The sequence below is a fragment of the Nerophis lumbriciformis genome, linkage group LG21, assembly GCF_033978685.3.
Source record: "Nerophis lumbriciformis linkage group LG21, RoL_Nlum_v2.1, whole genome shotgun sequence".
NCBI classification, from domain to species: Eukaryota; Metazoa; Chordata; class Actinopteri; order Syngnathiformes; family Syngnathidae; genus Nerophis; species Nerophis lumbriciformis.
Window position 1 is genome coordinate 20279616 of NC_084568.2, and position 25087 is coordinate 20304702.

At 43.5% G+C, this 25087-nt stretch overlaps 1 protein-coding gene across 1 annotated transcript; it reads right to left on the bottom strand.

The window, feature by feature from the left end:
- Positions 1 to 6776: 6776 nt before the first annotated feature.
- ccn2b (cellular communication network factor 2b) lies at positions 6777 to 22533 on the bottom strand. Its single transcript, XM_061983399.2, has 5 exons — positions 22431 to 22533; positions 17220 to 17436; positions 9403 to 9654; positions 8779 to 9035; positions 6777 to 7427 (listed from the first exon to the last, which is right to left on the bottom strand). Exons 1-5 carry the CDS (start codon positions 22482 to 22484, stop codon positions 7122 to 7124), a joined length of 1086 nt encoding a protein of 361 aa, XP_061839383.1. The 5' UTR covers positions 22485 to 22533; the 3' UTR covers positions 6777 to 7121.
- Between the last annotated feature and the right edge of the window lie 2554 nt (positions 22534 to 25087).

Consider the following 25087-nt stretch of genomic DNA (forward strand, 5'->3'; position numbering starts at 1 on the left):
GAAAAATGGGAGCAAAACCAAAGGTGTTGCGTTTATATTTTTGTTCAGTGTGGTTTAATTCTTCAAAATAGGCACAGAGCTCTTCTCAGTCTGTCTAAACAGGAAGCGGCATTGCAAAAGGAAAAACAAAATGTCACAAACAGAAATCTATAAAAAATATACTTTCTTTATTGGAAAATAGGCAAGAGTGCAATAGACAAGAACTCAATATCTTAGTCAGGTAGTTACAGTGAAAAAAACAAAGCATACAAAGTTAAAAAAAAGTACAACACGAACTCAAAATATTCATGCATGGTACATTTAACCCCTGCAAGATTTGTCTTTTTCTCTTACGTTACTTAATCGTCAAATAGTCAAATTGACAATCAACTAAATAGTCTGGTTACAAGTTACAGTAAGAATCAATCCATCCATCCATCCATCTTCTTCCGCTTATCCGAGGTCGGGTCGCGGGGGCAGCAGCCTAAGCAGGGAAGCCCAGACTTCCCTCTCCCCAGCCACTTCGTCCAGCTCCTCCCGGGGGATCCCGAGGCGTTCCCAGGCCAGCCGGGAGACATAGTCTTCCCAACGTGTCCTGGGTCTTCCCCGTGGCCTCCTACCGGTCGGACATGCCCTAAACACCTCCTTAGGGAGGCGCTCAGGTGGCATCCTGACCAGATGACCGAACCACCTCATCTGGCTCCTCTCGATGCGGAGGAGCAGCGGCTTTACTTTGAGCTCCCCCCGGATGACAGAGCTTCTCACCCTATCTCTAAGGGAGAGCCCCGCCACCCGGCGGAGGAAACTCATTTCGGCCGCTTGTACCCGTGATCTTGTCCTTTCGGTCATAACCCAAAGCTCATGACCATAGGTGAGGATGGGAACGTAGATCGACCGGTAAATTGAGAGCTTTGCCTTCCGGCTCAGCTCCTTCTTCACCACAACGGATCGATACAGCGTCCGCATTACTGAAGACGCCGCACCGATCCGCCTGTCGATCTCACGATCCACTCTTCCCTCACTCGTGAACAAGACTCCGAGGTACTTGAACTCCTCCACTTGGGGCAAGATCTCCTCCCCAACCCGGAGATGGCACTCCACCCTTTTCCGGGCGAGAACCATGGACTCGGACTTGGAGGTGCTGATTCTCATCCCAGTCGCTTCACACTCAGCTGCGAACCGATCCAGTGAGAGCTGAAGATCCTGGCCAGATGAAGCCATCAGGACCAAATCATCTGCAAAAAGCAGAGACCTAATCCTGCAGCCACCAAACCGGATCCCCTCAACGCCTTGACTGCGCCTAGAAATTCTGTCCATAAAAGTTATGAACAGAATCGGTGACAAAGGGCAGCCTTGGCGGAGTCCAACCCTCACCGGAAACGTGTCCGACTTACTGCCGGCAATGCGAACCAAGCTCTGACACTGATCATACAGGGAGCGGACCGCCACAATCAGACAGTCCGAAACCCCATACTCTCTGAGCACTCCCCACAGGACTTCCCGAGGGACACGGTCGAATGCCTTCTCCAAGTCCACAAAGCACATGTAGACTGGTTGGGCAAACTCCCATGCACCCTCAAGGACCCTGCCGAGAGTATAGAGCTGGTCCACAGTTCCACGACCAGGACGAAAACCACACTGTTCCTCCTGAATCCGAGGTTCGACTATCCGGCGTAGCCTCCTCTCCAGTACACCTGAATAGACCTTACCGGGAAGGCTGAGGAGTGTGATCCCACGATAGTTAGAACACACCCTCCGGTTCCCCTTTTTAAAGAGAGGAACCACCACCCCGGTCTGCCAATCCAGAGGTACTGCCCCCGATGTCCACGCGATGCTGCAGAGTCTTGTCAACCAAGACAGCCCTACAGCATCCAGAGCCTTAAGGAACTCCGGGCGGATCTCATCCACCCCCGGGGCCTTGCCACCGAGGAGCTTTTTAACTACCTCAGCAACCTCAGCCCCAGAAATAGGAGAGCCCACCACAGATTCCTCAGGCACTGCTTCCTCATAGGAAGACGTGTTGGTGGGATTGAGGAGGTCTTCGAAGTATTCCCTCCACCGATCCACAACTTCCGCAGTCGAGGTCAGCAGAACACCATCCGCACCATACACGGTGTTGGTAGTGCACTGCTTCCCCTTCCTGAGGCGGTGGATGGTGGTCCAGAATCGCTTCGAAGCCGTCCGGAAGTCGTTTTCCATGGCTTCCCCGAACTCCTCCCATGTCCGAGTTTTTGCCTCCGCGACCGCTGAAGCCGCACACCGCTTGGCCTGTCGGTACCTGTCCGCTGCCTCAGGAGTCCCATGAGCCAAAAGAACCCGATAGGACTCCTTCTTCAGCTTGACGGCATCCCTCACCACCGGTGTCCACCAACGGGTTCTAGGATTACCGCCACGACAGGCACCAACTACCTTGCGGCCACAGCTCCAATCAGCCGCCTCGACAATAGAGGTGCGGAACATGGTCCACTCGGACTCAATGTCCAGCACCTCCCTCGTGACATGTTCAAAGTTCTTCCGGAGGTGGGAATTGAAACTCTCTCTGACAGGAGACTCTGCCAGACGTTCCCAGCAAACCCTCACAATGCGTTTGGGCCTGCCAGGTCTGTCCGGCATCCTCCCCCACCATCGCAGCCAACTCACCACCAGGTGGTGATCGGTAGAAAGCTCCGCCCCTCTCTTCACCCGAGTGTCCAAAACATGAGGCCGCAAATCCGATGACACAACTACAAAGTCGATCATAGAACTGCGGCCTAGGGTGTCCTGGTGCCAAGTGCACATATGGACACCCTTATGCTTGAACATGGTGTTCGTTATGGACAATCCGTGACGGGCACAAAAGTCCAATAACAAAACACCACTTGGGTTCAGATCCGGGCGGCCATTCTTCCCAATCACGCCTCTCCAGGTTTCACTGTCGTTGCCAATATGAGCGTTGAAGTCCCCCAGTAGAACGAGGGAATCACCCGGGGGAGCACTCTCAAGTACTCCCTCGAGTGAATCCAAAAAGGGTGGGTACTCTGAGCTGCTGTTTGGCGCGTAAGCGCAAACAACAGTCAGGACCCGTCCCCCCACCCGAAGGCGGAGGGAAGCTACCCTCTCGTCCACAGTAAGAATCAAAAATAAATAAATGAATGTTGTACAGCCCCAACAATGTCTAAAAAAAAAATATATATATATATACTTTTTTATTACGTACTAACCAACACATCAGGCATTATCCCGCCATTGACTTATCAACTGTCAGCATCGTCAAACATTGTGGCTATTTGGTCAATTACATTAGTTTATTTTCATTAGTTAGGCACTTAAAAATAACTGTCTGTATGTAGCCAGATTTTGGCCATGTTTTCAAAATATTAGTAGACATTTCAAAAGTGGAAAAGACGGCAGTCACACTGCAAATGTGTAGTATATGTCCTTGATCCTTAATATTATTTTCCAAACAAATGTGCAACTGTTATTAAAAGTATTATGCGTTTGTTTTCCTCTGGCAAAAATGGCATTCTAACTAATTCTCTATTTGACTGAAAATAAACCCTGCATAGGCCAGAATATAGAGTCAGAAATCGAGCCATACAGGAGCTTACAGAGCATAATTGTTGGTCTCCAAGGTATGTTTTTGTATCTCTTTAATGGCCAAAGAGTGCATGTATGTTCTGAAGATGTAAAAGTAAAGTGGCAAGGAACCTTCAAGGGTACCACCTCTGTGACAGACCAATGGACGTCTTAAGATACAATTATGCACTCTGGTATAACATTTTTACTCGTGTGAATTGGGGTAGATTCATAGAACCGAAATCAAGAAAAAAGTAATAATTAATAATACAGTGGTGCCTCAGTTTATGAGCTTTTCGGGATACAAGCAAGCTGTCTCTTAGGTAATTGTTATGCTGTAGTTTTGCTAAATTCGGGTTACAAAACTCCCTATTGCTCGTTGGTGTAGCGAATGCCAAAGTGAACCGCATAGTATATCCGCCTAAAACTTCTGATGTGTGACTCGCACCATTTGACAGAAGAAAGTAAGTGCAATAGACTGAGAGGAAGTGACTGCGGTTATACTGCAATTCTCGCAATATATTACTTGGTGTATGAATGACAATAAAACCTTATGAAAAAGCTCTTTTTGGCTCTGACATATAAGCACAGCAATAAAGCCCAAAGATACCCTAAAAAAACAAACATCCTTTTATAATTGTGAGTAGGTTCCGAATCGAAATAAGTAAGAATCCCGATTCTTCTGGCAAAACATCATGACAGACTAGAAGCATGCAGAAGATAATAGAACTCAACTGTACATTATTATTACATTACTTAATAAAACTACTTGAAAGACAAGTCTATTGCAGACCTGGGCAAATTAAGGCCCGGGGGCCACATAAGCTTTTCAATCTGGCCCGCCGGACATTCCCAAATATTTTTTTTAGATCTTTAAGATGGAAAGTGTAGCTGCCATTATGATGTGCAGTGATGTTTTCAAATGACCATAAGTCTTGAACTATACAACATATTTCAATGGTTGGAATCTGCGCTTTTGCATGATATTTTAGTGACTAGTGTTGTCCTGATACCAATATTATTTTGATACTTTTCGGTACTTTTCGATACTTTTCTAAATAAAGGGGACCAGAAAAAATTGCATTATTGGCTTTATTTTAACAAAAAATCTTAGGGTGTGGCTGATGGTGTGGGTGGGGAGCGTTTCCACAGAGTGTTTCCAGAGCGGCCATCCTGAAATGTGGGTGTCAGGGACAGACATGGAAGGAGATTTTTACAAGAAAGTTCTAAAGCTTAGTGATATATCACACATATATCAGATTGTAGATGTTTTTTGTTTTTTTACCCTTCACGTTCATATTTCGCTGTGTTTGTTGCATCTTTGTTGCATTTGGCTTGATTGTAAAATATGTCGATTGAGAGGGGGTGTGACGTTCATATGTTCTCAATATTCAGGGTTTTATAGTTCATATAAAAAATAAAAAGTCCATTCTGTTTTTAAGGCGGTCTGTCATACAATTTTTAGCATTCAATCAGACTTTAGTGTGAGGTTTTGTATTAGTTTTCCTAAAAATAGATATACCGGCCCCCAGACACATTTATTTCTCTAAATTTGGCTCCTGAGTCAAAATAATTGCCCAGGCCTGGTCTATTGTATTGTTTGTGATATAATTTGTTATCTAGAAGTCTGTTTTTCTTATATTTAAAAGCATGTGACATTTTAAAAGAGTGGTGTTTTAATTTATTTAAATGGAAAATGTTGATTTGACCTTAACTCGTAAGCCAAGGTACCAGTACATGTACAGTTTAAGCGCAGCGATAAAACCCAAAGTTGCCCTAAAAAAACAACTTTTGATCATTTTGAGTAGGTTCCGAATCGTAATAAGTCAGAATCTTGATTCTACTGACAAAACATCATGAAAACACTGTTCAAGGTCTGCCTGTGGCCGACTTGGTGAAGCACCCTTCTGAAAATTGTGCAGAGGAAGTCGATAAAAGGTTTTTAATAATGTGAGCCAAGGGCGGTAAAATAATTTCTAAACGACATTTAACCATGAGAATATTAAGAAGCTGTTGGTGCCCTTGATGGACTAGCTTGCAGAAGATTATAAAACTCAACTCTCCAGGGCAAATGCTGTATATTATTATTACATTACTTTATAAAACTACTGTAATTGTTTGTAGGACAGTTGTTTGTGATAGAATTTGTTATCTAGAAGTCTGTTTTTCATATTTAAAAGCATGTTACATTTTAAAAGAGTGGTGTTTTAATTTATTTAAATGGAAAATGTTGATTTGACCTTAACTCGTAAGCCAAGGTACCAGTACATGTACAGTTTAAGCGCAGCGATAAAGCCCAAAGTTGCCCTAAAAAAACAACTTTTGATCATTTTGAGTAGGTTCCGAATCGTAATAAGTCAGAATCCTGATTCTACTGACAAAACATCATGAAAACACTGTTCAAGGTTTGCCTGTGGCCGACTTGGTGAAGCACCCTTCTGAAAATTGTGCAGACGAAGTCGATAAAAGGTTTTTAATAATGTGAGCCAAGGGCGGTAAAATAATTTCTAAACAACATTTAACCATGAGAATATTAAGAAGCTGTTGGTGCCTTTGATGGACTAGCTTGCAGAAGATTATAAAACTCAACTCTCCAGGGCAAATGCTGTACATTATTATTACATTACTTTATAAAACTACTGTAATTGTTTGTAGGACAGTTGTTTGTGATAGACTTTGTTATCTAGAAGTCTGTTTTTCATATTTTAAAGCATGTTACATTTTAAAAGAGTGGTGTTTTAATTCATTTAAATGGCAAATGTTGATTTGACCTTAACTCGTAAGCCAAGGTACCACTACATGTATAAAGTTAAGTTAAAGTACCACTGATAGTCACACACACACACTAGGTGTGGTGAAATTACTGCATTTGACCCATCCCCAGGTTCCACCCCCTGGGAGGTGAGGGAAGCAGTGAGCAGCAGCGGTGGCTGCGCTTGGGATTTAACCCCCAATTCCCAATACTTGATGCTGAGTGCCAAGCAGGGAGGTAACGGGTCCCATTTTTATAGTCTTTGGTAACCCCCCCCCCTACAGGGGGGGGGGGGGTTACCCACATATGCGGTCCTCTCCAAGGTTTCTCATAGTCATTCACATCGACGTCCCACTGGGGTGAGTTTTTCCTTGCCCTTATGTGGGCTTTGTACCGAGGATGTCGTTGTGGCTTGTGCAGCCCTTTGAGACACTTGTGATTTAGGGCTATATAAATAAAGATTGATTGATTGATTGATTGACTCGGCCGGGCTTTGAACTCACGACCTACCGATCTCAGGGCGGACAATGTAACCACATGGCCACTGAGCAGAATTAAGATTCCGAGGGGCTTAGAAGTCAGTGCTAACCCTTGTCAGATTCACTTATTAAGGCGATGTGTGCTAAATACTCATCTATTTAGCTTCTGCCTTCCACACTACAATCTGTGTCATAAAAAGGTCTTCCAGCTGTATTGTCCTCTGTTGAATACTGTACTTTCTAGAGTATCATCTCAAAGGAATTATTATGATTTATGCTACTTTTAAGATTACATTTTAGGTGAGTCAGGTTGAAGCAAAAAGAAACGTGAGTGCAAAAGCTTTTCAGGACCAGTATCACATACTGTGGTCGTAGTCTCCGATCATCCTCCGCGTGTTGGACGCAAGAAAGATGTCGTTGGGTCGCGGGCAGTCATAGTGGCAGGAGCAAGTCTTTATAAACATCATTTTTTTCTTAAAGACGTCTCCCTCCGGGCATCGGAACTTCACCTCGGCAGTGATGGTGATGTGTGGTGAGCAGCATCGGTTGTCCGTACAAACACCGCAGAACTTTGGTTTGTATGTTCTGGTGGTGTAGCATCCTGACAGTTCGAACCGCATCCCTGTTTGTGTCTTCGGTGTGCGCACACATTTTTTCCCCCTCTGTGGAAGAGACAATTATCATCTCATTAAACAATCATCTATTTTGTTACATCACGTACTGTATGCATCCACAGTGGCAGAAAACGTGTTTTAGGTTAATTGGAGACTTCAAATGGCCTAACCTTGAAGAAGAACGTTAACTGCTACGGCTGACTGCTCCTGGTCACAATAATAACATATGGTGGGTCTAAATTTGAGCACTTCCGTGCGTTCACACAAAGGGATACAGCAAAATGCAGTGCACGACCCAATGTTGCACTCAAAATGGTGGCTGTGGAGTACTGGAAATGTGGCGCCCCGTTGTATACTATACCGTACAACAGGGGCGTCACTAGCTTTTAAGGACAGGGGGGCTTTGCCCCCAGGAGATGCACAGGATGCGAGCGAATGTTACGCACGAGCACAAAACTTCACAAACGGCTAACAAAGACTTAGAAATTATTTATTGTTATTATTATTTTTTTTTTTAAATGCACGGGACGAAATGAAATGCTCCCCGGGACGATGGCTTTTAACTATTTTTTTTCTTTTTCTTTTTATGTATTTATTCATTTTACATTTTATATTAAATGTCTTGGTTTTTCCTACCTCTGAAAATCCTATGAAATGTTTAACAAGCCATTCTATAACAATACAACAGCTATTAATGTAACAATACAATAAAACAAATATATTTAATGATGTTTTTATTATTATTTTAACAATAGGCTAATGTATATTACTTTATATGGATTCTACAAGAAACACAAAACTTAAAAAATAAATTATTTACAATTGCACACACAAGGTTTTGTGCAGCTTCACTCATTGTAAAGGAAGATAATGTGCTTCGTACACCTGCAGGACCGCAAGCAAGGTCGCAGAGAAAATGCGGACAGGAATTTGAGTGATGTGGGCATTTTCTATATGAACAAGTGGAATGGATTGGATACCGACGCACTAAAGGGGCTCTCTACCTTACGCTACGAAGTGAGGGGAAACTGAGTGAATAATAACAGGTTATATGATTATTTATTTAAACTCATATTTGGGCCACTTTATAATGAGTATGTCGGCATGTATTTGTAAAAAAAAACAAAAAAACACCAAATTATTTAGGGGGGCTCAAGAATATTTTAGGGGGGCTTGAGCCCCCCTAAAATAGGCCTAACAACGCCAATGCCGTACAACCCTAATACAAACATACATTCATTTATTGTTATCTTCTTTATGGTCAAAGATGAGCTAAAGCCTATTCCACCAAAGTGCTTGAGAAAACCTGAGAAGGTACAATGCACCTTCCACTCTAAAAGGTTAAAGTCAAGATTTGATCACAGAAACTTTCTAAAAAAAAAACAAAGTAATTGCAAACCTTAATTTCTTTCTCCTGCTGGCTGTTGCAGGTTCTGATCATGCATATTCTGGTCTGTCTTTCCAGCTGACAGCGATGGTTGTCGTTGGTGATGCGGGATGACACCCCCATGCCGCATGTGGCAGAGCACTCACTCCACTCCGTTGTTTGGACTATACAGTTATCTCTGGGACTCTCCGTTTCTAGCGCAGGAAAGGATACTTCAGTGATGCCTGAGATGGGTTGTAAGGAGGGTAGAGGATGGACCTGAGAAGGCTCTGCAATGACACAGGATGTTTTATTTTTAGAAAAAGTTATCTTTTTTTATCAAATATATTATCAAATATTTGGATGGAATCATGCACAAGGTCCCACTGTATTTGGCTAATGCAATCTGTACTATAGAAGAGGTAACATTTTTAAATGCATCTTTTTCTCATAAAGTATATGTTGTGCATTAATGATTAAACATAAATTATTCAGAAAACAAATTTGTGTTAAACAAATATGGATATACATTTTAATCATTCTAATCCTAATATAATCTGGATAATAATCCACATTTTGAAATCAAATGAGTGATTGAGTTGTAATACATGCTGCTATTGTGTATGATGTTATAAACTTGACACAGATAGAACTGACCGCCCATCACTGACTGGTAGTGGTAGTCTTGTGGCGTATGGTCACACACCCACTCTTCACAGCACTTTCCTGGAATTTGGATGGAGCGAGGGTATGGACAATCAGGGGAGGGCACCCGGACCTTACTGGGACATGTGGCCACGCAACCAATCTCGCCGTTCATGCATACGCATTGGTGTTTACAGCTGGGTTGGAAGGACTCTCCACTGTGATAGATGACGCCACCCAGATCACATGGTTGACCATCTTGAGCTGTGGGCAAACAGATAGAAACCATTGATCATTCGCAATACTCTTAATGAAGGCAGTGGCCATTGTAGATCTTAACCAGTAAAGTTTCTACTAAAGGATGCACATGTCATTTAAGTCCCATCTTAAAACTCACTTATATACCCTAGCCTTTATATACAGTGTAGACCCATTTGTTAGATTAGTTGATCTGCCCTCTCTCTTTTCTGCTCTGCCCCTCCTCTCCTACATGGAGAGGTTTTTAGGTGGCCATGGATCAGTTTCCACAGAAGACACACTCGCTGTTCCAATTCTGGACCCGTGATGGACCAATCCTCTGTGCATCAGTTGGTGATGTCTCTGCGCTGCTGACTTGTCTACCTGCAAGAGAATCCCCTGCTGGCTTCACTATGGTCTGGAGTCCTCTGGACTCTCACATTATTAACTGTATACCCTCGGCATCCAATGCACCGGTCACCTAGAGGGGGGTCCCCACATCCCGCGGTGCCTTTTAAGGTTTCACATTGTTCCCATTGGATTGAGTTCTTTCTTTCCCTGATGTGGGATCAGATCAGAGGATGTTGTTGTGTTTTGTACAGCCCTTTGAGACAGGGTATAGCACAAAGTATAACATCTGCACTTTTGCACGCAATCTTGCATTTAAAAATGTGCAATTCAACTGTCATTGACTAGTATTTAGATCCCCATGTCAAGCTGCTATTGAAGTCTTTTTTGTTTCTTGCCTTTGCCTTGTACGATTTCATCATAGTGTACCAAGAGATTTGTAGGTTACCTTGCAATGCCACAATAACAGGAACTCACGCACAATACAACTCGGGCTGTTGTCGTTTCGCTTGAATAAAAAATGCCTGCACACCATCGAATTAGAATCTTTTTTGTGAACGAGATTGGGTGGGTGACTGACGAAGTCTATGAGCATAAATGTTTGAATTCCCTGAGAATATTTCTAATGCGTAATTTTGTATGACATGACAAATGACAAAAATGTAATAATGATGTCAAAAACATAAAAAAGAAGAAATGATCAGGTCCGCACATTGTTCCCAAACAGATGCTTCAACACTTTGTTTACTGGAAATTAGGGGAGGTATCTCGGTTTGGAGAGAAGAAACTATGATTCCGATTTTAAAACTACCAAACTACCACCCTACCAGTTTTACCCGGTGTCCTTCTAGCACCATTGAATGCATTATCAACCTGCTCCTCTAGCATGACCTTGATACAGACATCATCATCATTACCCCTGAGTAAACTGACTTCTCACAGTACAGAAGTGCAGAGACCAAACAACCCATCTCTCACAACTTATAGGGGATACTTTCCAGGATCTACGTTTTCTCGTCTTTTTTGTTTATATGATATTGTAGCAGAGCCTGCCAGAGGAGTCCATGTAGCGCTTTAAGCAGATGAATTGGTGGCCTGTTGCAGTATGAAAACACTAACTTAGATTGAAGTTCAGCAAATTTATCTGGGTGTTAGTTTTGACAAAATAATGACCTGGAAGAAATACATCACCAAGGCAGAAGGAAAAGTCAGAGGGTGACTAAAGATCATGCAGCGTCTTGCAGGAACAAACCATCCTCAAGACATTTCAGCAGGGTTCAGTATGTCCATACCTTAAATATCTGTGCAACTCTTGGATCACAGTGCCATGAAACAACCAATTGAAAAGATGTGCACTCAAGATCGCGCCAATAATAAAGACCGCAGATACTGTTTTCAAGTAGGCTCAAGAGATCAATATTTGCTGCTGAAACAGAGCCTTAAACAGAAAACTTTTGGCAGAACTCCCAAAAGAGGTCCAATCACTTCTCCCTTGACAATCTTCCCGAAGAGGAAGGAAAATAAATGTAATGGTCTGTACCACCACCACATTACAACGAACTATGAACAAAGTTACACCACCAAAAACACAAGGGAGCACAGTGACTGTTAAAAATTGTACAAGGACTAGGTAGGCCAATAGCTGTGCAGCCTGGCAGCAGACAGGGCTGTCTGATCTCTTGTCAGCTATACAGCCTGGCTATTCAACCTATTTTTTGCACACACAGAAAAAGACTGGCAAGTCCAGTCATACCAGGAACAACCCTGAATCCCCACCATCCACCTAAGATCACTGCATAAACAGATGACATTCCTGTACTACAGGATAACAACAAGATGTCTGCTGCTTGAAAAGTCTACATCTGCCAAAGTAAACTGGGCAAAGAACAAGGCACTGTTGGTTGGTGAGTAGGCAAATAAGTCTGTGCCCACTCTCCCAGGGGTCTTGAATGGGGAAAAAGAAGGGCTTAAATTTTCAGGCATTGTTTCGGGGAAGGGTTCTTTAGTGTAAAGAACTGGAAATGGTTGCTGCCTCACCTGTCTTATACGGGTAGAGTTTGGTTATCAATAACTTGGTCGTCTCGACTCTCTGGCAGAAACTCACTGTCCTAACTCCACCTGTAGCCCTGGTCATGACTATTCAGAAAACCATCTTGGACTTCTTTTGGTCAGGACAGCACTGGATCCGCTCCGCTGTCCTGCACTTACCGGTCAAAGAGGGAGGACAAAGGCTGGTGGACATCCAAGCAAAGATAGCTTTCTTTCGTCTTTGTAAAGCTGGCATGACACTGTACGGCAATGCCATGACTTTGCTAAAAAGACCTGGCAGACTGGGCTACGATCGGCAGTTCTTTTTGACAACACCCCATAAACTAGATCTATCAGGACAAACACCATTTAACTCCTTGGAATTGAAGGCCTGCGAGCTACTGAGCTTCTTGAGGGTCGAAGAAACCGTTCCATCTCTCTGGCTGATGGAGGAAACACCGTTCTTAACAGCCTTATAAACAGCAACACGTTAGACTCTGCAGGATTAAAGAGCAGACTGAGGGACTCAAGCTACACGAAATTTGGAGTCCCTGCCTGAACAAGAGTGGGAGTGTCTCTTCAAGCAAAATCCTCAACAGAGTGAAAACAGAGGTCTGTGCCTCCCCAACCACCAATGAGAGAATATGGTGAACACAGGGAGGAGGGTTGTGTGTATGGTTTTTGCCTCACTGGCCATTACACGAGCAGTGGGGAAGTGGAAGGAGGAAGGAGGTCAGTTGCTCATGCTTACAATCCCTCCCCTCAACAAAAGTAATAGAGATGGTGTGGTATTCACACTGTGAACACAGACTTTATAATCTACTCTGCAATAGTGTTGTCCCGACACCAATATTTTGGTACCGGTACCAAAATAATTTCGATATTTTTCGGTACTTTTTATGTACTTCTCTAAATAAAGGGGACCACAAAAAATTGCATTATTGTTTTTATTTTAACAACAAATCGTACGGTACATTAAATATATGTTTCTTATTGCAAGTTTGTCCTTAAATAAAATAGTGAACATACAAGACAACTTCTCTTTTATTAGTAAGTACACAAACAAAGGCTCCTAATTTAGCTGCTGACGTATGCTGTCAGAATAATTGTATCTAAGTTATCACAAAACTTTGTGTTGCCATGAGTTCCCGGCGAGAAGACACAAGCTTTTCTTTGATCATACCAAGAAGAAGGCTTGTAAAACCCCACTGTGTAGGATGAGAAGCAACATGAAGGTGTTCTGTTTCTTTGATGTGTTGTAATCCACAGAAATATTTTGTCTTGACCCGAGAACTACAAAGCGGAGAGGAAGCAGGACCAGACTCCCCTTCAGGTGACCTTTTCTTTGAACTGTTTTACGACCTTTTCTTTGAACTGTTTTGTAATCAAAGGCGATGGCTGTTTACGACCCCCGTCCCTTTAGAAACAGCTGTTGCCATGTAATCAGGGAAAGTCCAAATAAAAGAGGAGGCGTACAATCTTTCGTCGGAGCGTGGTGACACTGTACAAGGGTACAGGTTATTATTATGGACAAGTGGTAGAAAATGAATTATTAATCTACTTGTTTATTTACCGTTAATATCTCCTTACTTCCTCTTTCAACATGTTCTATCTACACTTCTGTTAAAATGTAATAATCACGTATTCTTCTGTTGTTTGATACTTGACATTAGTTTGGGATGATAACACAAATTTGGGTATCAATCTGATACCAAGTCGTTACAGGATCATACATCGGTCATATTCAAAGTCCTCATGTGTCCAGGGACATATTTCCTCAGTTTATAAAAATAATATAAATTTCTTAAAAACGATAGAAGATGTTGTGACACCAAAAAATATCGACGTAATCATAGTAGTATCGACTAGATATGTGCCTGTACTTGATATCATTACAGTAGATGTCAAGTGTAGATCCACCCATGGCGTTTGTTTACATTTTGACGCCGGTGAGCTACGGTGTGTAGTGAAGCATGTTTAGCTATTCCTCGTCCTGCAGGGATGATACTTGTAAGAAACATACTTTATTTGTCGCCATGGAGACGAGGATTAGTGATTTAGAAGTAGCTAAAACACTGCCGACTGGGGCTTGGCTTTAGTCGCTAACTAGCTAGCCATTAGAGATGCGCGGTTTGCGGGCACAACCGCGTAGTCCGCGGATTATCCGCGGATCGGGCGGATGAAATTAAAAAAAATTAGATTTTATCCGCGGGTCGGGTCGGGTCGGGTGGTTGAAATAAAAAAAAAAGTGATTTTAAATAGATTCAGGCGGGTGGCAGTTAAGCCAATTCGGAAATATATATACATAGTTAAATGTTGTTACCCACATACGAAAAACGAGCAGGCACCTGCTGCATATGCCACAACAGAAGAAAAAAAAAAAAAGAGATGGACACTTTTACGGAGCGGAGAAGGGACGCCTCGCCGGGGTCCGGGACCGAGGCCCCTTCCCCCGAGAGGGCCCCACCGGGAGCCGTAGCTGAGGCGATCCGCGAGAAGGGCCCGACGCACGTCCAGGGTCACCACCGCGCCCACCGCACCGACACCCCGCCTCGTCCGCCTTCGCCGCGGCCGGCGTCACGCGCAGCAGGTAAGCAGCTTACCTGCCCGCCACCCCCGTGGCCGGGGGCTCGTAACAGGGGTCACTCCGCGCGCTCCGCCCGCGCAGCTTACCTGCCCGCCACCCCCATTGCCGGGGGCGCGTAACAGGGGTCACTCCGCGCGCAGTGCGCTCACGAAAGGGGTGGGGCTCACCCTGGTTGATATAGACAGCAGCTGGACGGTGGCCATGGAAGTCGGAACCCGCTAAGGAGTGTGTAACAACCCACCTGCCGAATCAACTAGCCCTGAAAATGGATGGCGCTGGAGCGTCAGGCTCATACGCGGCCGTCGCCGGCAGCGAGACGCGCTTGGAGGTGCGCTCAGCGCGGCTCCCATATGATTGCGCACTGGTGTGAGTCTGGGTCGTGACAGCGTGGCACGCGAATGTCTGTCCTGCATTGGATCAGTCTCCTTTCTTTAACAGGCAAAAGCTTTATAACCTCACTAATGCCTTGCATCGTCTATATTAGATATATAACAACGGGCGGGTGCGGGCGGATGCGGTTCTGATCTAATGTTACATCGGGTGGATGGCGGATGGTTGACGACTTTCTGATGCGGTTGCGGATGAAATAATTGCCTATCCGCGCATCTCTACTAGCCATGTCTTAATGCACCTCTTCCTGAGGTCGTTTCAGTGTTATAACTTCACCTTTATTGTTAGTTTTTAAGCCAAAATGCGTCCACTCTCCCTTTTCTGTCTACACACTGTGTCTGCTTGTAAGTACTCCGTGATTGTGTGCTGCCGAACGTGCTCGTCTGCTCGTACACCAGTAATGACATGACGTGACTATGACGGGGAGCGGGGGCGGACCGGTACCTTTCGGAGGCGGTATATTACCGAAAATTAATAATTAGTATCGCGGTACTATATTTATACCGGTATACCGTACAACCATAGAGTTTAGCAGTGACGTGCGGTGAGGTTGATGGCTGGTGAGGCACTGACTTCATCACAGTCAGATTTACAAACATATGAACCCTAAAGAGTATCTTATTCACCATTTGATTGGCAGCAGTTAACGGGTTATGTTTAAAAGCTCATACCAGCATTCTTCCCTGCGTGGCACTCAGCATCAAGGGTTGGAATTGGGGGTTAAATCACCAAAAATGATTCCCAGGCGCGGCGCCGCTGCTGCCCACTGCTCCCCTCACCTCCCAGGGGATGATCAAGGGGATGGGTCAAATGCAGAGGACAAATTTCATTACACCTAGTGTGTGTGTGACAATCATTGGTACTTTAACTTAACTTTAACTTTACACATACAAACTGTAGCACACAAAAAAGCACATTTAATAAAAAAAACGTTATTATGGTCTTACCTTTACTTAGAAATTAAGTCCATGCGCCGCAACTAAAGCCCTCACTTAAACTTTCCACGTGCAAGATTGAATCTATTTAAAAAAGTGTAACCGAGGGTTTATAAATGTCGCCTATACTGTATGAAACTACAAAATAACAAACACGGAGGCTCCAGTTTACACGAGGACCACTTTATTTACATTCTTTCAAAAACCTCCACAACGTGACATCACTTCCGCTCTTAGCGCCTTCAAAATAAGAGCTCAAGGCATATACTGTATAACAGCGCATAACAGGAACTTAACATCACAAAGAGGAAAGCCCATGAAAATAGGTTACAAAAGTTATTTAATAAGAAGCCAAAAAGTGCAAAAACAATAATGTTCGTGTTGGAGGAGTTGTGAATTAGATACACCTGCAGTCTGCAGGTGTATCTAATGTTGTGTCCCTGCAGTCATTCACAACTCCTCCAACACCAACATTATTGTTTTTGCACTTTTTGGCTTCTTATGAAATAATTTTTTTAAATAGATTCAATCTTGCACGTGGAAAGTTTAAGTGTGGGCTTTAATTGATACAACAATTCTACGGCGGGGGTGCAGGAGGCGAGCCTCAGCCAGTGCGTCTTTTGCAGCCGTTTTATGATTGCTCAGCACAAGAAATACTTTACACACATACAGTTGTTGACAAAATACACTGTACATTATATACCTCAGCTAACTAAACTATGGAAATGTATAATATAGTTCATATAGCAATACAGTCTCACTGCACAGCAGGCCAGCAGTTAGCCGAGTCATTGCGCAATCCATGTTGCGGCACTGAGTGACGTGCCTCAACTGGCTGCTGTTCACCGCACCGTCTCTTCTCAGTATTTGAACGGCAAATGTGAAAATTCAGCGATTTTGAATAGAAATAATCTAAAACTGGTGAAGTTAAATGGAAAATAACTTTATAGTATAATCAGTGGATACATATAACAATTTTTTTTTTTTTTTCTTTTTACATTTTTTTTCTTTCCATGATGGCAGGTGTTTCTCTACCATGTCACAATTCACGAAGCAATGACTTGCGAGTCTTCGACGTTCCCCATAGACATGAAGAGTTTTGCTATCATGAATATTAAACTGCTTCAATATTTACGAGCGTCGGCCCTGACCTGTGTTGGAGGCAATTATCGGGACTAATTCAATTTTGCATGTGTAGTAAATTATTGTGTGCTGAGAACCCCTAAAGCTCTTGCCCTAGAACTGCTCCCGAGCATTTGGTAACTTCTGATTGCAGCTGTAGATGAATATATAGAGTGTGTTACCCATGCAGATGCCAGTGTCAGTGTCACTCAGCAGTGCGTAGTCACAGTAGAGCTCCTTGTGGTGGTCACAGGGCTCCAACGAGGTGCAGGGCTCGCCAAACTGCCTGGCACACACTTTACAGCAACCGCATCCATCCAGCACCAAGCTGGTTCCTACTGGGCAGGGAGGGTGGTCTGCAGGGCAGGCACAAGGTTGGGGGCAATCCTGGGCCACTGTCTGCAACAAACACAACTAATGTCAGATTTAGCTGTATAAAAGGGGAAAAAAAGTATGAATCGGAAAAGCACTCGGAGAGAGCAGACATCCTCCTGGCCCTATCAATCGATGTTAAAGAATCCTTTAAAAAAGAAAAATCCTGAATTCTTGGTAAATCGAGTCACTCACCAGACGGACAGACAAAAACTCCCCAGCGAATCAAAGGATATATAACATTTCCAAATGTGTGCGTCTTTGTTTTGTTTGCTTCTAAACAGGCTGCGAGATGTTTGACAGTGTATTACATACTTGCCAACCTTGAGACCTCCGATTTCGGGAGGTGGGGGGGAGAAGTATATTTACAGCTAGAATTCACCAAGTCAAGTATTTCATATATATATATATATGTATATATATATATATATATATATATATATATATATATATATATATATATATATATATATATATATATGAAATACTTGACTTTCAGTGAATTCTAGCTATAAATATATATTTATTTTATTATATATATATATATATACATATATATATATATATATATATATATATATATATATATATATATAAAATAAATACTTGAATTTCAGTGTTCATTTATTTACACACATACTTGTTGAGTTAAGGGTTTAATTGTCCATCCTTGTTCTATTCTCTGTCACTATTTTCCTAACCATGCTAAACACCCTGTCTCTGATGATGCATTGCTGTGTGGCACGCACAAAAGTGCTTTCATCAAATGCACTAGATGGCAGTATTGTCCTGTTTAAGAGTGTCAAAACATCGCTTTTTACGGCAGACGAACTGCTTTACGGTAGACGAAAACGTGACTGCTGTTGTTGTGTGTTGTTACCGCGCTGGGAGGACGTTAATGAAACTGCCTAACAATAAACCCACATAAGAAACCAAGAACTCGCCCTCCATCATTCTACAGTTATAACGTGATTGGGCAGGCACGCCGTTTATATTGTGGGAAAGCGGACTCAGGTCCGCATGGACCTGAGTCCGCCTGAATTTCGGGAGATTGTCCCGGGAGGGTTATGACCGAAAGGACAAGATCACGGGTACAAGCGGCCGAAATGAGTTTCCTCCGCCGGGTGGCAGGGCTCTCCCTTAGAGATAGGGTGAGAAGCTCTGTCATCCGGGGGGAGCTCAAAGTAAAGCCGCTGCTCCTCCACATCGAGAGGAGCCAGATGAGGTGGTTCGGGCATCTGGTCAGGATGCCACCCGATCGCCTCCCTAGGGAGGTGTTTAGGGCACGTCCGACCGGTAGGAGGCCACGGGGAAGACCCAGGACAGGCTGGGAAGACTATGTCTCCCGGCTGGCCTGGGAACGCCTCGGGATCCCCCGGGAGGAGCTGGACGAAGTGGCTGGGGAGAGGGAGGTCTGGGCTTCCCTGCTTAGGCTGCTGCCCCCGCGACCCGACCTCGGATAAGCGGAAGAAGATGGATGGATGGATGGATGGATGGATGTCCCGGGAGGTTTTCGGGAGAGGCGCTGAATTTCGGGAGTCTCCCGGAAAATCCGGGAGGGTTGGCAAGTATGGTGTATTAGGAAGTGCTTTAGGAACCTGCCAGTCAGGGTTGAGGGTCAGCTGTGCTCATAAAATGCAGCCAATGAGGACGCAACCTCTCTCTGGCGGTTTCCGGTTGAAAATCGCGGCAAAACCTCTGAGCTTCGACGCACATTCAGCTATCTTTGACACGAATATAAGTTGCCACCTGTGTCCAGACAGCGAGTTGTGCGCAGGCTGGAAATAGTCATGTGACGGGTACATGAGGAAATTAGGTAAGGTGTTTTTTTTCACCTGCCTGATTTATAATCTAGGGCAGGGGTATCCAAACGTTTTGACTTGGATGCGGTCGGTTTATATACATACATACATACACATAGGCGCCGATCTACATTTCGACCAGTGGGTGCTCGGACGGGCGGTAAATCTGACGCTACTTATCTGAGCATGCGCGGTATTTGCCTGGTGGTGAGAAAGAATTTGCCATCAATCCCACGTGGGTGCTCGGCCTTAAACTACAAGGATACATGCCCACTACACACTTGTTTTTGAACAGTAGTCATTGTCGTCTTCTCCCTCCTATGTAGGTTTTTCCCGGCGTATCCTGTGTCTGTCCTGGAGATTTAATTCCGTCTTAGATTAGTCATTAAAAAAATGCCTATGGTAGATTATTATTATTGATGATTACTGTTACAGTGCTTTAACAGGAAAGGTAAAACTAACTTGGCTGATCAATATATTTGTTCTGACTGTGGGTCCATTTACAATGATGTCATGATCTGCTTCTAGTTGTCTTGTGTTTTGTCCACCATGTGCTTCGGGCAGTTCTACTTTTTCGGGATCCTGAGTTATACAGGTCTTTTGGATTACCGTATTTTCCGGACTATAAGGCACACTTAAAATCCCTTTTTTTCCCTCAAAACTTGACAGTGCGCCTTATAACCCGGTGCGCCTAATGCACTGAATAATTCTGGTTTTGCTTACTGACCTCAAACCAATTTTACTTGGTAGATGGTGTAATGATAAATGTGACCAGTAGATGGCAGTCAAACATAAGAGATATGTGTAGACTACACTATGATGGCAAAATGACTCAAGTAAACAACACCAACATGTTATATGTTCCATTGAAAATATAGAACATTACACACGGCGCTCAAAAATCTATCAAAATGTTTTAGTACGACTTTGGTAAGCAATGAAGCCGCACCGCTTGATGTGCTTCAACGTACGAGTATAATTGTGGTGTGTGTATTAGGCAAGACATAATACCTGGTGTTTTGTTTCGCAATATTATGCAAAAGCAACTTTTCTTACCTTCTGGTACCCGCTGATCTGTATTTGGGATCTGCATAAATCCTGAAAAATTGCGCACCTTTGTAGTCCGTGACGACGTCGTAGTCGATAAGCTTCTTCTTTTTCTCTATTTTCTTGTTATGGGACATTCATCCTCCGCTGTTGCCATTTCTAATATAAAGTAGTGTAAAGTTCTTGCTTATATCTGTCAGTAAACTCGCCATGAAAGCGCTAAAACATACCGGTGTAGTGAGTCTACATTATTCACCCAAGGAACTTTAGTTATTAGAGAGTTCCGGTCGGACGGTTTATCACAGGACACATTTTCAGTGTTGTTGTTTCCGGATGAGAAGATGCTGCTCTGTTATTGATTTAAGTAAAGTCTGAATGTCCCGGCCTTGCACGCTACATCGCTACAACAAAGATGACGGGAAGTCGACGCTGCCGAGGGTGAGCCACGTAAATAAGACTGCCCACAAAAGGGTGCATCCGGAAGCAACTGTCAGAAAGCGGCTTGAAGATGATCTGTAAAACATAACCTATGCAACATTTTTGACCAAAGAACCACCATTACATGTTATGTAGACCACAAGGAAGTGCTTTCCATTTAGAAAAAAATAATAATAATATGACTCCTTCAATACGCCCTATAATCCGGTGCCCCCTATATATGAAAAAAAATAAAAAATAGACCATTCATCGGCAGTGCGCCTTATAATCCGGTGCGCCCTATTGTCGAGAAAATACGGTAACCATTTTTGAGCCACATTTCAGTCCACCTCACCTTGACACCACATCTCCACCGTGCCACACGCAGGACCAACATTGCAATATTACCACATTTATGTACAGCCTTACAAAGATTTTCTGCATCAGAGACCTCCTTTAACAACATCTGAGTGGTGAAAAGAGAAATGTTTTACATTCGTTTCTCTATTTGAGTCATACAGGGTTAAAGTACTCTAGTAAAATCTTGCGATTCTTTCGCACATTTTCCGAGCTCTGTATGTTTTGCTATGATAATTAATGACAATTTGTTGTTGATTTTATTTCATATTGGTGAAATAATCAGTCAGTTATACTTCTATTTATATGATTGAAGTATATGCACTACTATTCTGTTCAATTTGCATGTAAACAAATCTAAAAAATAAATAAAAGGCATTTGAATGTTTTCCTATTTTGTGTGGAAAGGGTACCAATTTGGCATCAAAATTGGGTAATATTAAGTACCAATGATTGTCGCACACACACTAGATGTGACCTGAGATCGGTAGGTTGTGAGTTCAAACCCCGGCCGAGTCACACCAAAGACTATAAAAATGGGACCCATTACCTCCCTGCTTGGCACTCAGCATCAAGGGTTGGAATTGGGGGTTAAATAACCAAAAATTATTCCCGGGCGCGGCCACCGCTGCTGCCCACTGCTCCCCTCACCTCCCAGGGGTTGATCAAGGGTGATGGGTCAATATACAAACAAACTTAATAATCCGGCACTTGTGCAGTGCAATGGTTTTCTTTTCTTTTGCAACACAACAATTAGACACCATCCACTATGTGTGGCACTTTTAAATGTGTCTTCAATTATAAAGTGTTGTATAAATCAAGAAAAAAAAAATGTTTAAATAAATTTTACGATACCAAAATCCCCAAATATGGTATTTATACATTCAGTATTTACCTCAACAAAGCTGACTAAGCATTAGTTTGACATCAACAGACAGTTTTACACATGGAAAAAAATACAACCCAAATAACACACCTTTTATATTACTAATATTTCTATTACTGACATTGTACCCAATATTGCCTAATACGATGCTTCAGCTACAGAAAAAAATGTTATTCCAAAAAAGTTTTTAAAACAGACTTTCAAAACACCTGTCATCCAAACATTAAAGTGTACTGTTGGGGTTCAACACATGCAAATATGGCCGCTAGAGGGAGACATAAACAGCATAAAGCATAATGGTTGGTGGCAGTTCATGCTACCCATGTTTTGACTCTGTCTATTTTAGATATACAGATAATATTGAAGAAATATTGGGATTCCAACTACCTACTGTATGTAGATGAATAGATTACACGTTTAAGGTCTTTCATTTAGGATGTTTACGTATTATAAGTAGGAGTAGCTTTGACCTTACAAACTATGCCTGCTATGTTGATTATAAAACGACTTACCGATGAGATTATGAGTAGAAGAAGGCAGAATGTGGCTAAAGTCTCCACGGACATGGTTCTTCACAAGTGGGTGTCCACTCTGTTGTGTCCAACAACCTACTGGTTTCCTGTGGAAAGGCGTCTTGTGTTTTGTTGAGTTGCTTGTAGCAGGCTGATGAAAAGGATGGAAGGGGGGAGAGCCAGCTTAAGTACCAGTGTCGTGGGTGTAGCCTGAGGAAGTGCACTCCATGCCACACAGCTGAGACTCGAGAAAACATTCGGATTGAAAAGTTTCACATGCTGACAAGCGGCTCCATCCTTGGCTCATGGGTGTGGCGGATAAACGACAATGAACACAAATGTCATTTGCAGAAAGCAGTAAGAACTTGGCTCCTATTAAGATGTGGGGGCTGATGTGCTATGATGGGTCTGTAATATGGTTGCCAACTCCCTGAAAATAATAAATAATGGACACCTTGTTGAATGATTTTTTTCCTTTTTATTTGTATGACAGGATTTTTATATAATCCGCAAAGGTTGAATGGAGGCCACTGGACTCCTATTTGAGATCAAATAAAATCACACAAAACACGCATCTCTGATCATGACACAAACAAGTAATGCCATACTTTTTAAGACTTAGTTTTATCCGGAAAGAAAAATGGGTTGTACTTGTATAGCGCTTTTTTACCTTCAAGGTACTCAAAGCGCTTTGACACTACTTCCACATTTACCCATTCACACACACATTCACACACTGATGGCGGGAGCTGCCATGCAATTGGTATGGAAGACCATACCAATGTCCTGTCAGGTCAGTCGTAGGCCTCTCCCTGTAGCTATTTGTCATAATGTGTGTAGAATGGGACCTTGTGAGACATTTAAACAGTTGACATGATTCTTGTTTAGGGCAGTACTTTTTTTTCACTAAGTACCACCTCGGAAAACATTTGGCTCTCCAAGCATCACCATAATGACCAAGATTAAAATACAGTCCGAGTCCATGGTTCTGGCCCGAAAAAGTGTGGGGATCTTGCCCCAAGTTGAGGAGTTCAAGTAGCTCGGAGTCTTCATGTTTACGAGTGAGGGAAGAGGATAGGTGCGGTGTCTGCAGTGATTTGGACCCTGTATTGGTCCGTCGTGGTGAAAAGGGAGCTAAGCCGGAAGGCAAAGCTCTCAATTTATCATTTAATATTCGTTCCCATCCTCACCTATGGTCATGAGCTTTGGGTTATGACCGAAAGGACAAGATCCTAATGGAGAAGCTCTGCTGCTCCTCCACATCGAGAAGAGCCAGGTGAGGTGGTCCGGGCATCTGGTCAGGATGCCCCTCGCACGCCTCCCGGACGGAAGGAGGCCTCGGTCAAGACCCAGGAGACATTGGGAGACTACGTCTCCCAGCTGGCTTAAGAACGCCTTGGGATCCCCGGGAGGAGTTAGACGAAGTTGCTGGGGAGAAGGAAATCTGGGCTTCACTGCTAAGGCTGCTGCAGAAGTATAGATGCCCATCCCATCCATCCATTTTCTACCGCTTATTCCCTTTGGGGTCGCGGGGGGCGCTGGAGCCTATCTCAGCTGCACTCGGGCGGAAGGCGGGGTACACCCTGGACAAGTCCCCACCTCATCGCAGGGCCAACACAGATAGACAGACAACATTCACACTCACATTCACACACTAGGGCCAATTTAGTGTTGCCAATCAACCTATCCCCAGGTGGTTGCGTGTGTTCCCTCCGGGAACCCACGCAGTCACGGGGAGAACATGCAAACTCCACACAGAAAGATCCCGAGCCCAGGATTGAACCCAAGACTACTCAGGACCTTCGTATTGTGAGGCAGATGCACTAACCCCTCTTCCACCGTGCTGCCCTAGTATAGATGCCTGGATGGATAAAATACAGTAGCTTTGTAAGCCTCAATATGGATTAAATACAATATGCAGTATGCATTAATATTTTTGGCCAGTGAAACATTACACTCAGTTTGAACAGTAACACAGTGTTTGAATATTCAATTAAGTGATTCTTTGGCATACCACTATACAGAGCCCAAGTACCACCGTTTCAGAGTAACTGGTTCAGAGCAAGGATTCTCCACTGCATGGTGGGTCACGACTGGACCCTTTTTCAGTGGGTCGTAGGTCTTTGGAAAAAAAAAACAAAAAAAAAAACCCAACGTCCATGAATGCATCTCGTGTTTGCGTCTCTTGGCCTCTAGGCCACCATGAGGTGCTTTGTTTCTGGCCAACTTTTGTATAGCTTCAGTCAGAGGGGAAGGACATTTGGGGGATACCTAACTGCTGTCCACGGCTCAGAAAATGGTTTGGGCGCTGCAGTAGAGGGACGTTGTAGAAAGAGAAGGCAATGTAAAGAGAAGTGAAGCTCAGGTGGTATTGGTTGAGAAATTTTGCCCACATTGAAGACTGCCAGGTGTAAAGAAAAAGCTGGCTTGCATGTTCTACTGTGACAGGAAGATTACACCTGCCTTTCCAGGTGCTCTGTCCTGGCAATCGTGCATGTGGAGGAAAATGAGTCCAATGCTGGAAGTACGCTCAAAAACCTCATTTTTAAATAAGGCTTTAAAGCTTTTTTTAAATAAGAGTTTAAAGCTCTCTTGTCGGCCAAATACATACACATCATGTCAATTGCATACATACACTTCTATTGTCCATTCCTCTA

Excerpts from the sequence above, each read along its gene's own strand:
- ccn2b (XM_061983399.2), bottom strand. The coding sequence starts at position 22,484 with ATGTCCGTGGAGACTTTAGCCACATTCTGCCTTCTTCTACTCATAATC. Across the intron at positions 9,036-9,402 it reads CTACCAGTCAGTGATGGGCG|AGCCTTCTCAGGTCCATCCT; the intron begins GTCAGTTCTATC and ends GTGTCATTGCAG. Across the intron at positions 7,428-8,778 it reads AGCAGGAGAAAGAAATTAAG|AGGGGGAAAAAATGTGTGCG; the intron begins GTTTGCAATTAC and ends TCTCTTCCACAG.